General features: G+C 37.5%; 1 protein-coding gene across 4 annotated transcripts in view; it reads left to right on the top strand.

The window, feature by feature from the left end:
- The window catches only part of ankrd52b (ankyrin repeat domain 52b), a 34,333-nt gene that overhangs the window by 5,650 nt on the left and 14,084 nt on the right, over positions 1-14,599 (top strand). For 2 of the 4 annotated variants that reach the window (XR_015502197.1, XM_087272980.1), the window contains exons 6-17: positions 208-295; positions 365-507; positions 881-1,093; positions 3,108-3,186; positions 5,116-5,230; positions 5,764-5,846; positions 8,917-8,980; positions 9,064-9,132; positions 12,551-12,691; positions 12,910-12,972; positions 13,057-13,168; positions 13,293-13,364. Coding sequence is in view for 2 of the 4 variants with exons in the window: in XM_087272980.1 (XP_087129106.1) it covers positions 208-295; positions 365-507; positions 881-1,093; positions 3,108-3,186; positions 5,116-5,230; positions 5,764-5,846; positions 8,917-8,980; positions 9,064-9,132; positions 12,551-12,691; positions 12,910-12,972; positions 13,057-13,168; positions 13,293-13,364 (1,242 nt within the window). In the remaining 2 variants the exon portion in view is untranslated. The remainder of the gene's footprint in view (positions 1-207; positions 296-364; positions 508-880; positions 1,094-3,107; positions 3,187-5,115; positions 5,231-5,763; positions 5,847-8,916; positions 8,981-9,063; positions 9,133-12,550; positions 12,692-12,909; positions 12,973-13,056; positions 13,169-13,292; positions 13,365-14,599) is intronic. The other 2 variants (XR_015502198.1, XM_087272981.1) reach the window with 1 other exon arrangement.

Here is a 14,599-nt window from a genome sequence, read left to right as displayed (position 1 = left end):
CATAGATCCCCGTTTGCTATTTAAAAACTAGCCTAGAGCACCGTCTGCTGTTAAAAACTAGCCTAGAGCGCCATCTGCTGTTAAAAACTAGCCTAGAGCGCCATCTGCTGTTAAAAACTAGCCTCAATCAAGACCACTGTTGATGTTGGAATTAAAATGTGAAATCACATATCACTTCTCTTCATGACTAATCAGTATTGTCCTCAGACAGTGGCTGTGCTGCTGAACAAAGGGGCCAATGTGAGTGCCAGAGACATAAAGGACCGGCAGCCGCTCCATCTGGCCGCCTTTCTAGGTAGGCAATCTTCTGTCTCTGAATTCTTCAGCATACATGGGATTTCAATATCTGATTGTGTGTGATCAGGGAACATGGAGGTCGTGAAGCTGTTGTTGGCGTTCAGAGCTGATGTGTCCTGCAGGGATAAACTGGCCTTCACTCCTTTACATGCGGCAGCTCTTGGCGAACACACTGAAGTGCTCAAATACCTGCTGAAACATGGAGCACAGGTCAGCAATCTGAAAACACCATTTCTTCAACACATTTCTGATTATAATAGATTTAATAACTCATTTCTAATTTTATTTTAATCTTTGCCATGATGACAGCACATAATATTTGACTAGAAATTCTTCAAGACACTAGTATTCAGCTTACAGTGACATTTAAAGGCTTAACTAGGTTAATTAGGGTAAAGTAGGGTGATTAGGCAAGTCATTGTATATGCTTATATCACGCGGCCGCCATTTTAAAGAACCAAAGTGAGGCTGCGGTGGGAAGAAACCCGGAAGTACAGGACCAGCACTGTAAACATTGCAGTAACATGCTGTGGACTACAAAACCTCCAGCTGTTGCCGAGATTTATTTTAATCTATTTAACAGATTGATGAAGCGGATGGTTCTGGAAACACTGCTCTCCACATGGTGTGCAGTGCTGGTCTGGAGTCAGTAGTGTGTGACCTGGTGAACTGCGGTGCCGATGTGAACCGTCCAAACCTGCGCGGCTACACACCCCTGCATCTGTGTGCTGAGTCCCCCGACGGAGCCCTGTGCCTGGAGCTGCTGGTCAATAACGGAGCACACGTTAACATTCCGGTCAGGAACTCATGAATGCAAAATCAGCTTTAACAAAAAAAATTAGTTTCGCTTTATTGAATTATAATTCCTGCTATTAACAAACCATGAACTATAGCTATGCTTCCATGCAAAGATGCGCAAGACTGGAATATTGCATACAATATTTGCGCACCATTTCCATCCAATGATTCAAAGAGAACAAAATCGTCACTTCCTGACAAACATTAGACACAAAAATGTAGTGTAGTGCGCTAGGAGAAGCCACTGTAGTCTTTTTTTCCTTCTCTAATAAATTACACCTCAGAAAATGAAGTCAAAACACAATGAACACATTGGCGTAGTGGTTAGTGTGTCGACACATGCACTCAAGTGCTCTTGGCAACCCGAGTTCGATTCCCGCCTCGTGGTCTTTGCCGATCCATCCCCTCTCTCTGCCTCCCTGTCAACACTCTCTACTATCCTATCCAGTAAAGATGTAGACCCCTTAAAAATAATTGTAAAAAATAAATACATGTGAATGCAGTGCAATGGCTTTTGGAGGCATGAGACGCTCAAGACAGTTCTGGAGAGAATAATAATTATATAATAATATTAATAATACTGAACCACTGTGAGTTTGGCTGAGGGATTGTTAAATGACCAAAACTACATTTCACATGTCTTACAATGGGCTGGAAATGCTTTTTGTTTGTCCATTAATGTTATCCCATTTTAAACGCATGATCTATGAAAACAAAAGTTTCTCAGTTTTGCACATACATTTTTAATGTGCATTTTTAAAATTAACGTGCATCCTGGAATTTTTTAATGTGATTTTTGTTCAAAATGCGCAGAAAAATGGGTGATGCGGTGGCGTATTAGGTAGTGCTGTTGCCTCACAGCAAGAAGGTCACTGGTTCAAGCCTCGGCTGGGTCAGTTGGCGTTTCTGTGTGTTTGCATGTTCTCCCTGCATTCGCGTGGGTTTCCTCCAGGTGCTCCGGTTTCAGTCCAAACACATGCGCTAAAGGGGAATTCAATAAGCTAAAATTGTCCGTATTGTATGAGTGTGAATGAGTGTGTATGGATGTTTCCCAGTGATGGGTTGCAGCTGAAAGGGCATCCGCTGTGTAAAACATATGCTGGATAAGTTGGTGGTGCATTCCACTGTGGTGACCCCTGATTAATAAAGGGACTAAGCTAAAAATTGGATGAATGAATGAATGAATGCACATAAAAATAGGTGTGTGGGAACATAGCTAATGAATTTTGCTTCAATAATTCCCAATGTTCTGCTCATTAATAAATATTAAGGTAGGGGTTTAGATATTGGGTAGGATTTGGAAACTACAACCAAGTCATGCTGAATATGTTCTTAATAAGTAATAATAAACAGCCAGTATCTTAATAATAGGCAGGTAATAAGCTAGAGAATTGGTGCTTAAAAGGGTCTTATTATGCCCCTTTTTTAATAAGATGTCAAACAAGTCACTGATGTCCCTTGAGTGTTTGTGTTTATGTGTGTGTGTGTGTGTGTGTGTGTGTGTGTGTGTGTGTGTGTGTGTTTCAGCTCAAATACCACACTAATAATGTTTTATAATTCTCTGAAACTGACCCTTTCAGGCTTTGATCCTAACTGTGGTGTTTTGGTGACTGTTGCTTTAAATTCAAATGAGATTGTGCTCTTTTCAAAAGAGGGCGGAGCTACAAATGCCTGTGTGTCAGCATAGTGGCAGATTCAAAACTCTTAACAGCTGCTTCTCACTCAGGGCTGTTTATGCTAATGAGGGAGAGATGGTCACTAGTAGGCGGGGCTTTCCCCCTCTGATGACACGTACAAAGAGAGAATGTCAATCAAAGTGTTCTATCAAGTGTGATTAATGAATAAATAGATTTTTACCAATGGAGGCTGGTTATACTGTATACACACACTGTTGCCACACAACTGTCTTTAAACCCCTTAAAAAATGCATAATAGGTCCCATTTAAATTAAAGTGTTACCAAAAAGTGTATTGTCTTTATTTTCTCTGACCTTTCTGTTATTTTGATTTCAGAATAATGAAGGGAAGAGTCCTTTGCACATGGCCGCCATTCATGGACACTTCACCCGTTCCCAAATACTCATTCAGAACGGTAAAGTACAAACCTAATGAAATTAATAGTAGTAAGATGCCGTTAAAGGGGTCTTGAACTCTTGGTTTCTGCGTTTGCCTCTTTTTATTTATAGTTCAAGACAAAATTATGAAATTTTAACTTTTAAAAATATTTTTCAAGTTATGTGGATGTTTTTCACAGTATTTCCTTATATATGTGTATGTTAAACTGATAAGGTTAATATTATTGGCCCCTTTTAGAAATTATTATTGTTTTGGTTGGTTACAGAACAAACCATGACAACAAATGAGGGGGGGGGGGGGGGAGGGGGGGGCTTAATTTTATCCATCATTGTTTGGATGGTAGTTGTTTCTTGTTTGTTATTGGTGGTTTTAATGTTAATCCCACCCTTATGCTGGTAAACACCAATCAGAGAAGAGATGATGATGAAGAAGGAGGGAAGATTATTTTTAAATCAATATTATCAGGACACGTGAGATTTAAAAAAGAATGAATATCGAACAATGCAGTTCTCTAAAAAAAATAAAACACGTCTGACTATGATTCAGAGAGAATTTTTAATAATACCAGTCAAAATATCAGTCCTTTGTCTTTTTAAGTTTTATTTTTTATTTTTGTTTTCCTTTTTGTTTTCTTTTCTTTTCCTTTTTTTTTCTTTTTTACTTTTTCTTTACTTTTTTTGGTTTCTTTTGTTTTTGTTTTTTCTTTTGTATTTCCTTTTTGTTTTTCTTTTCCCCCTTTGTTTTCTTTTTTCTTTTCCCTTTTTTCGTTTTCCTTTTTGTTTTCTTTTTTGTTTAAATTTCTTTTCTTTTCTTTTTCTATTATTATTATTATTGTTATTATTAATATTATTTTACACCTCCCTGTTTTCCTTTATTTTGTTTATTACATGTATTTTCTTTTTATGCTCACTGTGATATGCTGATTGCATGCACTTTTTAAAAATGTTCATACAAAGATAGAAAAAATACGTTCTAGTAAAATTTGTGCTCTGCTTAGTCTGGTACAATTCCATAAGTCCATTTCCCAAAAACCAGGCTATCTGAAATTTTTGCCAATATCGATGACAGATGTGACAGATGTCATGCACCAAGGTGTAATTTGAGTCATATGTTCTTTATGTGCCCTCTGTAACAGAATTGTTTGATTAATTATTTTACAATTATGTCCAAGATGTTGCAGGTAAAAATAAACCCATCCCTTGATGTTGCCATTTTTGGGGTTCCAAAGATTTAGTCCCAATTCAATTATAAACATCTTGATGTTTTGGCCTTTACCTCACTTATAGCCAGGCGTCGTATTCTACTTCACTGGAAATTAAATAAGCCTCCAACTACATCCCAATGGCTTGTAGATACCATGTATTTTCTTAAGTTGGAAAAGGTTAGATGCTCTGGGAAAACTAATTTCTTTAAAAAGTGGCAATGTTTTATAACTTACTTTAACTCTCTTAAGGTATTGCCTTCCATTTAATAGATGCACTCTCCTTCCCTTTTTAATTTATTTCATAGTAATTTAATTAGTTTGTTTTATCTAATACTATTTTATACTGTTTAATTGTAAATATTTACTTCCAACATTGACAATGTATCTGAACATTTGATTGTGATATTTGGTTGTAATTCTCTGTACACTTAATACTCTTGTTTCCATTTTTCTTCCCTCTTTTATTATTATCATTATTATTGTCATTAATATTTCTCTTTTATATATATATATATATATATATATATATATATATATATATATATATATATATATATATATATATATTTTTTTTTTTATTATTATTATTATTATTATTATTATTATTATTTTATTCTCTTTTGTAAAAAAAAGATAATGATATGTAACTATCTGTACTGATGTAGTGTTTGTTTTTTCCACAATAAACAATTTAATCTTAAGGATAGAAAAAATACCCTTCTTTTCTCTTGTGTCTTGTAGGTGCAGAAGTGGAGTGTGTGGATAATTATGGAAACACTGCTCTTCACACTGCTGCTAAACATGGACACGAGCTGCTCATCAGTGAACTGCTGAATAATGGTGCCGACATAGCCAGGTCTGTTTATACTAGATTATTAAAAAACACACAAATTTCTTTAATAGAGCAGATACTTTGACTGACAGTTGGTATTATTTTTGTTTGTATTTTCACTCAATGATGGAACAAACTGAGAAAAATGCTAAGAAGGACCAACGCCAAGCACGGCACAAGTGGATTTAAAGATCACAGACTGATCTTTTACCAGTGGTTTTAGCTAAAAATCTATTTAAAAACATTAATTGTGAATGAAAATTCATTTCACATCAGTAAATATCTGAATAGCAAAAAAGCAAAAATGTAATTGATTAACGTAACTTTCTTTGAAAAGTAGAGCTGTTCTGCAAAACAAGACTTTTTTTCTGAATTGATTTATGCAGAACTATTTATTATATATTTATTTACAGTATTTAAAACAAGTGTATTACAAGTATTCTATATTATACTTTAAAAGTAATCCCTTAGTGGATAATTTAATTACAGCAACGAGTTGCTTTGTAACTCATTACACCACACTCTGATTGTAATTTGCTTTTACAAAAACTGTCCAGGCGAGGCATTGATGGCATGACTCCATTGCACTTGGCGGTGTTGTACGGCTATTCAGACTGTTGTCTTAAGCTACTTACCTCAGGTAAAATCACACTTACACACTGTCTGCAAATCCCCATCTCCTTTTGTGTGCATTACTGTGCAGAAGTCTAAGGCCGTTTTATTTTTGCTATTATTTGAAATAATGCAGATTTTTGTTTGCTCGAGTTGTCTGAAAGAGTCAGAGATCTGGGGCCTCATGTATCAACGCTGCGTACGCACAAAAACTTTGCGTACGCCAGGTTTCACGCTCAGAATCGCTCACGTTTGGATTTACTAACAATGAACTGAACGTGGGAATGTGCGCAGCTTCACGGCAGCTTTCTGGCAGGCGTACGCACATTTTTTGTGCGTGTCTGTTTTATTTCCATTGGCGACTCCTAGAGGCAGTTGTGTTAAATTCCTCTCTACAAAGTGTCTGAGCCTTGCAATGGCAGCTGTATGAGACGGGTTCATCTAGCAGGTAAATAAGGTTTCCATACCATACAGTTGAGCAGCTAAACATTAAAGCACAATTTGCAGCAGTCGCCTGTTTTCCCAATGTAATCTGAGCTATCTACTGCACGCACATTGCTATAAAGACACTATCTGAAGATGAATTTGCATGCGTGAATCAGAAACATTTCCATTCAATAAATGTGCAAATAAAATATGATGCTTATTGATATGAACTTATTGATGATGCCAACTTGTCTTTCTCGTGATAAATAGTTGGAAAAATCTGATATGTAGCGCGGGAAAAAACAAGAAAGAGTTTTTTAGACACTGGATTCGAGCTGCGTTCATGCTCGAACGTATCAATTCACGATCACAAGCGTCTTACGAGCGCGCCACTGAGACTGCTAGGCGTCCTGTAACATTTTACAGGTATAAAGCACACTATTTGTTTTTTTTAATGCACTCACTGCGATATGTTCAGACCCAACTGTGTTGACCGCATCAGCTAAACTCTCCCACTCTATTTTTTTCTTTTGTTGTTAATTCCGGAGAACAAACTTGCAAATAACACCGCTTTTCTCCGGTCTACCTCCGAAAGCAGCACCTCCAATTCACATTCTGTTCAAAGTTTCTCTTTTTGCTTGCTTTTTCCATTGCTTTTTCGTTGGGTTTTGCAATTAGCATAGTCATTAGCATATTCATACGGGGGAGGAGGCAGGGAGGGGTTTTGTGCTCGTGCATGTTGCGCTCAGTTTCACGTTCATTCAGATGTACAAAAGAATATGCGTGAGATTCGGCGTACGCAGTGTTTCATACATCTGAAATTTTTTCTGCGTACGCACATTTACAGCTTTGTGCGTACGCAATGTTTTAGTAAGATTTCCACGCAAGTCTTCGTACATGAGGCCCCTGGTCTGGTTAATAGAAAAACCCCCCCCCTGATATTTCCTACTGACACACTACAGCTGGACATTGAAGAAATACACAGCCATTACACCCTGCAGCCCAAGACCGGTTACTCACTGAAGGTAAACAGAGCTGAGCCTGGTCAGTACCTGGATGGGAGACCTCATGGGAAAACTAGTTTGCTGTTGAAAGTGATGTTAGTGAGGCCAGCAGGGGGCGCCCAACCTGTTAGTCTTAATGCCCCAGTATAATGAAGGGGACACTACACTGTCAGTGAGCACTGTGTTTCCTATGAGACATTAAACCCAGGCCCTGACTCTCTGTGGCCATTAATAATCACATGACACTTCTGGTAAAGAGTAGGGGTGTAACCCCGGTGTCCTGGCTAAAACTCGACCATCCCCAACATCATCCCCATCCACTGAATTGGCTCTATCACTGTCTCTCCACTACCCCAATAGCTGGTGTGTGGTCAGCGCACCGGTGTCGTTGTCACATCATCCAAGTGGAGCTGCACACTGGTAGTGGTGTGAAGAGACCCCCCTCATGATTGTGAAGCGCTTTGGGTGTATGGCCATACGTGATAAATGCGCTTTATAAATACACATTACATTACATTACTCACAATACAAATAAATGACTGATTAAGTGACTCGACAAATGATTAAAACCATTTTTATGTTGGTGAAAATACTATTGGCCTAAGACAGTGGTCACTAAACTTGTTCCTGGAGGGCCGGTGTCCTGCAGATTTTAACTCCAACCCTAATCAAACACACCTAAACAAGCTAATCAAGGTCTTACTAGGTATACTTGAAGCATTCAGGCAGGTGTGTTGAAGCAAGCTGGAGCTAAACCCTGCAGGGACACCGGCCCTCCAGGACCGAGATTGGTGACCCCTGGCCTAAGACCATACCTGCCAACACATTTCCCAAGGAGTCTCCTGTATATCACACCCATCTCCCGCCACCCTCCAGTTTTGTTATTTCTCCCGGGAAACTCCAGTATTTTGTATGAGCCAATCTAGTTATGAAAAATCATGTTTGTTTCTCGTGTTTGTAAAGTTGCCAGATCCTCTATGAAGCTCATCACCTCACACAATTGATCAAATATACAGTTGAAGTCAGAATTATTAGCCCTATTTTTCGTTTAAAATATTTCCCAAATTATGTTTAACAGAGCAAGGAAATTTTCACAGTATGTCTGATAATATTTTTTCTTCTGGAGAAAGTCTTATTTGTTTTATTTCGGCCAGAATAAAAGCAGTTATTAATTTTTCAAACACCATTTTAAGGACAAAATTAGCCCCTTTAAGCAATATTGTTTTTCGATAGTCTACAGAACAAACGATCGCTATAAAATAACTTGCCTAATTACCCTAACCTGCCTAGTTAACCTAAATAACCTAGTTAAGCCTTTAAATGTCACTTTAAGCTGTCTTAAAAAATATCTAGTCTAATATTATCTACTGTCATCATGGCAAAGATAAAATAAATCAGTTATTAGAAATGAGTTATTAAAACTATCATGTTTAGAAATGTGTTGAAGAAATCTGCTCTCCATTAAACAGAAATTGCAGAAAATAATTGCGAATAATTCTGACTTAAACTGTAACAAAATCTCGAAGCAATTTTAACCTCAATCTGGCAACATGCGCAGTAGTAGTAGACCGGGGGAGTGGGGTCATATGTTGGCAGGTATGCCTGTAGACATTTGCACAGTACTGCACGTCTGTGTATCTTTGTCTAAGATACTGTTCGTGTCAGCAGGGTTTGATATAAACACACTGGATGGCCTGAGCAGGACGTGTTTACATATCGCTGCTTCAGGAGGGTAAGTTTAGCCTGTGAGTGTATTTTGTTTAATATAATAGAATTAAATAGTTGTACATCCTTTGTTTGTTTGTCGACTGACAGGAATGTCGAATGTCTTAAGTTGCTGTTGGACAGTGGTGCTGATTGGAGTATAAAGGACAACATAGGAAGGTAAAGTGATTCATGTTCAATAATGTTACGTCCTTTTAGATGTTAATGTTGAACTAAGGGTATTTGGCATAACATACAATAGTTTAGTGTGTCTGACAAGTGAATGGAGAAAGAAACGACTTGAAGACCAAACATCACTACACTTATTTATTGCCCATACTTTCAGTGAAGCCAGGGAAAATATATTGTACCGTGAAAGAAAACTATTTACAATAAATAAATGATAAATTACCTGGGGAAGAGGAAGTAGTTACATGTGCTTAAAACAAAAAAATAAATATAACAAAGCTCAATAACTTTATTAAACAAACTAAACTTAATATAAAAAGGAAAGCATGAAAAGAAACATCTTCAACGTACCAAACATCCTAACTAAACTAACTTAAAGGGTCATGACACCCCCCACGTTCGGTTCAGGTCTACCTTCAGTATTTTTTCAACAGATTCATCATAATGGGGGTGGAGCTCTGAGAGCAAAGGGCAGGAGTGGGCGTGGCCAGCAGGGGAGAAGGAGGGAAGCGAGCAACTGTTGTCAGTCGGCTCACAAAACGAAACACAAACCGTGAGGAGACGCATGATTTTATAGTTTACAGAGTTAAAATGCAAAGAAATAAACAGTGATTTAATGCCCTGCTACATTTGTTATTCGTAATTTCATATATAACCACAATTTATATCATTATAAAGATAATCATGTTCATATAAAGACTTTAAATGAGGACTTCTCCCTCTATCCCCGTGTCTGAATGCAGACTCAGTGCTGCAGGTCTCTTGCCCTGTCTAACCATTAGCCCTGCTGGTAATCTGGAGGATTCAGGCAAACACAGCAGCACGGCGATGTGTCTAAATGTGACCAATTCTCGTACTGCTCTCCCGACAAAAATGCTTGCTGCACAGAAACAGCTTTGCTGTATCGGCCCTCACAGCATCACGGGGAAAAACATACAACAAACCCCGTGGATCATGGAAACAAACACATACAACCCTACATTAACAGCTAAATACTGTGTGCTGTGGGTCCGTGTCTCACAGCTTGGCACTGGCAGGTCTGGCTTGCCTTCAGAAAGCACGTGCAGTCATGAATAATTAAGAAGCCGGGTCTTCTCATTGGATAAGAAAACTCCACTATGAATAATAATGAGAAACCGACGCGTCATCTTTGCACTTGCAATTCTGCGCTACGTTGCCGATTTTGATCTGCCCCAAAAATTATTTTAAACCCGGAAGCTGAAATGAGCTGACAAAAGCTCAAAATTATCCAGTTTTCCCCACAATTAAAGCTGACAGCTGCTAACATTGTCCTAAGTGATGCTCAACACGCACACATCTGTTAACATCTCAAAAAAAGTACCCGAGGGTTTGGTGAACCTTTAATAAACAAAACATACACAAAGCAGCCCACTCTCTAATAATAATCAAATCATATTATATTCACAAAGTTGTGTATCTATCTATAGTATATAGTATCTATCTATAGTGGAGCCTGTAAATGTAGTAATTCTAGTGAAAATGCTTCTGTTACTAATTTATAATAGTAATATTATAATGATGTTTAACAGATTTTTCACAGTATTTCCTATAATATTTTTTCTTCTGGAAAAAGTCTTATTTGTTCTATTTCGGCTAGAATAAAAGAAATTTCTTAATTTTTTAAGGTCAATATTATTAGCCCCTTTAAGCTATATTTGTTTTGGATTGTCTCCAGAACAAACCACTGTTATACAATGACTTGTCTATTTGGGCTGCTCGATTTTGGGAAAAATCATAATCACGATTATTTTGGTCATAATTGTAATCACGATTATTCAAAACGATTATCAGTTAAAGTCAAAATTATTAGCGCTCCTGAGAATTTAAAAAAATATATAATAATATAAATAAATAAAATAAATATTTCCCAAATGATGTTTAACAGAGCAAGGAATTTCAACAGTATTTCCTATAATATTTTTTTCTTCTAGGCTTATTTGTTTTATTTTAGCTAGAATCAAAGCATTTTAAGGTCAATATTATTAGCCAACTTAAGATATATATTTTTTGATTTTCTGCAGAAGAAACTACTGTTATACAATGACTTGCCTAATTGCCCTAATTAAGCGTTTGAATTGCACTTTAATCTGAATGCTTGTATTTTGAAAAAGTCAAATATATTTAGTCAAATATTATTTACTGTCATCTTAGCAAAAATAAAAGAATTCAGTAATTAGAAATGAGTTATCAAAACTATTATGTTCAGAAATAAGTAAAAAAAACTTATTTCCATTAAACAGAAATTGGGCAGGAAAAGGGTTGCTAATATTCAGGAGGTCTAATAATTCTGACTTCTACTGTATACATACAGTTATTTTCCACCTTGCAAAGGAAAGAGAAATAAATACAATAGAATAAAAATATGAAAAACATTTTAGCTACAAAAGTCCTTCAGTCAAGAGCAGTAAGGGATTTTCTCGTTTTGTTTGATTGATGATAAAAACAGGCGGCAGCAGGAATATCGCGCTGTCTCTTTAATAGTTTCTCTTTCACGTGTCTTTTGATCTTCAACTCGTTTGTTTATTACACAAATGAGGGTTAATATGAGTTATCACTAAACACCGCGTTTTGACACCGATTTGACCATTAAAGCGCTCACGTTAAGATGACTTTAGATGTCTGCGGTGCTCTGCTCGTCTCAGTGTGCAAATGAGACCGAATGCTGACCGGCCGCATGCTTCTGACTGTGTGTGCTTGACCCACACACACATAAGCACGCAGCCTTTCGCAACAAACGTGAACAGCTGGAAAGGGGGCGGTATATGATGCAATAATCGTTTATCTCGATTAATGCTTTTTCATAATCGTTTGAAGCCAAAATTGAAATCGAAATCAGATTTTTGATTAATTGCACAGCCCTATTGCCTAATTACCCTAACTTTACCCTGATTAACCTAGTTAAGCCTTTAAATGTCACTTTAAGCTGAATACTAGTGTCTTGAAGAATATCTAGTCATCTATTATGTGCTGTCATCATGATAAAGATAAAATAAATCAGTTATTAGAAATGAGTTATTAAAACTATCATGATTAGAAATGTGCAGAAATTATATGAATAATCACACTGATTGTTTTCATGAATATAAATTAATTAATGGATATAAAACATATATAAATTTGTCGGCGCAATAGCCTAGTGCTTAGCGCGCCGACATATGGTGCAGTAGCACGTCAGGGCATCACGAGTTCGAATCCCGGCTCGAGGACATTTCCCTACCCCCTCTCTCTCTTCCACTTTTCTTCCTGTCTCAATACTGTCCTATATAATAAAAGCAAAAAGGCCAAAAATAAATCTTAAAAAAAAACAAACAAAAAAAACATATAAATTAGCTCATATTATCTTTCTGACCTATAAGCGTTGTACAATGTTGATCTGGTTTCTCCACAGGTCTGCCTTGCACTACAGCTCAGTGAATGGCTCGTATCTGTGTACGGTGGCGCTGGTGAATGCTGGAGCTGATGTCAATGAGCAGGATGTGAATGGATGTAGTTCACTGCACTACGCTGCTGCCGCACAAACCTCTCACAGGTACAGTAAACAACAAACCGACCATCAAGTTCAGCATTTACTGTAGTCTTTTTGCTGCTACTGTAAATAAAGGTACTGATAATGTTAGTATAATGATAATATCAGCTTAATAATATTATTGTCTTATTCAGATTAAGGTAATTCATTAGATTACTGATGTTCTTGTAAATGTAGTCATTGAATATATGATTTATTTAGTATATTTCTGCCTTTATTAGAGTCGGGCAGGTGAGTCCTGACAGACCGACTCTCAGCAGTGATGATGAGGAGGAGGCTCTCTGGTAAATCATCCTGTTGTGTTGTAAACTGAATTCAGTAACTATAAGAAAGCTCAATACTGCCTGATAACTTGGGTTTTCTAACAGGTGCTTAGAGTTTCTTTTGCAAAGCGGTGCTGATCCAACACTGCGAGACAATGAAGGATTCAGTCCAGTCCATTACGCTGCTGCCCGAGGGGACAAACACAACCTCAAACTGGTACAAAAAACAGATCTGTGAGCCTAGTTAGACCTGATAAAAGTGTTCAATGTAAAGTCTGAACAAATTATTGTACGTTTACGCAACCAAGATGTACAGAAAGATTTGACTTGTTTTCTGTTAGCTCATGGAAATGTCTTTCAAATGTGTGGAAGATCTGGAGAACTGTGTTCCTGTGAGTCCTTTACACTTAGCGGTGAGTATTCAGCCTGTCGGTCTGTCTGTCTTTCTGTATTTCCGTCCATCCAAGACAAGACCAATGTCTTGACCAGTAACGTTGGCCATTTCGTTTTCAATTCCTGTTGAAACTAGTGTTACGCCCCGTGTGTAAACATAATCATGACAACCCAATGTCTTTTAAATTCCCCTGAGACGTCAGCTGCTGGCTGACATTGTGGCTCAGTGGTTAGCACTCTCTCCTCACAGCAAGAAGGTCGCTGGTTCGAGTCCCATTCTGTTGGCATTACTGTGTACAGTTTGCTTGTTTTCCACATGTTGGAGTGAGTTTGTGCTCCGGTTTCCCCCACAGTCCAAACACATGTGCTATTGGTGAACTGAATAAACTAAATTGGCTGGATTGTATGAGTGTGAATGAGTGTGTATGGATGTTTACCAGTACTGGGTTGCAGCTGAAAGGACATCCGCTGTGTAAAACATATTATCTATAAGTTGGCGGTTCATTCCGCTGTGGCGACATCTGATGAATAAAGGGACTAAATGGAAGAAAAATGAATGAATGAATGAACGTTAGCTGCTATGAAACAACATAAACAACGGACATGGCAAAAAGTGGTTCGCTTTATTTACAATAAATAAGATAAGAAAGAAAAATAAGAATATTTAATCGCCCAAAGTACATTTACAAATGTGTAACTAAATGCAAAATAAGCTCATTGAAAAAAAACCTTACAAATTAAGCAGTGCCAAAACAAGGTGGGTGATGGCATCACCCGCAGCTCGTTGCAAAGAAAGAGTAATATTAGGAACAACATGGACACATGAGAGTCATTAAAAATCCACAGTAAAACCTAAAAACCTTTAAGTTGGCGCTGGGGAGTCTGAAAAGTCGCTTAGTTGGCAACACTGACTGGCAGTGTCTTTGATTGAAGTGCTCACACTTCATGCATGTGCAGTACGAAAGGAGCGTTCCATTATTCATGGGGGCTTCTGGTTTTAAACAGAAGTAATGACATTAAAATCTCAACCGTTATACACAGATTTGACAACATATGATAGAACATGTATAAAAGAGATATGATATATATATATATATATATATAATATGATTAATATAGCCTTCTTGGCATTGGTCGGTGGCCCGTAATTCCCTGGGACCCTAAGCGGCTGCTTACCTCACTTATTGGTTAGGTCCGCCCCTGCCTATATACTATATAACTGCAGGTTAACTATGTTTATATACAGGGCTTTACA

Source organism: Danio rerio, chromosome 11 (assembly GCF_052040795.2).
Source record: "Danio rerio strain M-AB ecotype USA chromosome 11, GRCz13ab, whole genome shotgun sequence".
In the NCBI taxonomy this organism is placed as follows: domain Eukaryota; kingdom Metazoa; phylum Chordata; class Actinopteri; order Cypriniformes; family Danionidae; genus Danio; species Danio rerio.
The sequence above is the reverse complement of the archived record's forward strand: the minus strand, read 5'-3'. Positions and strand labels throughout refer to the sequence as shown.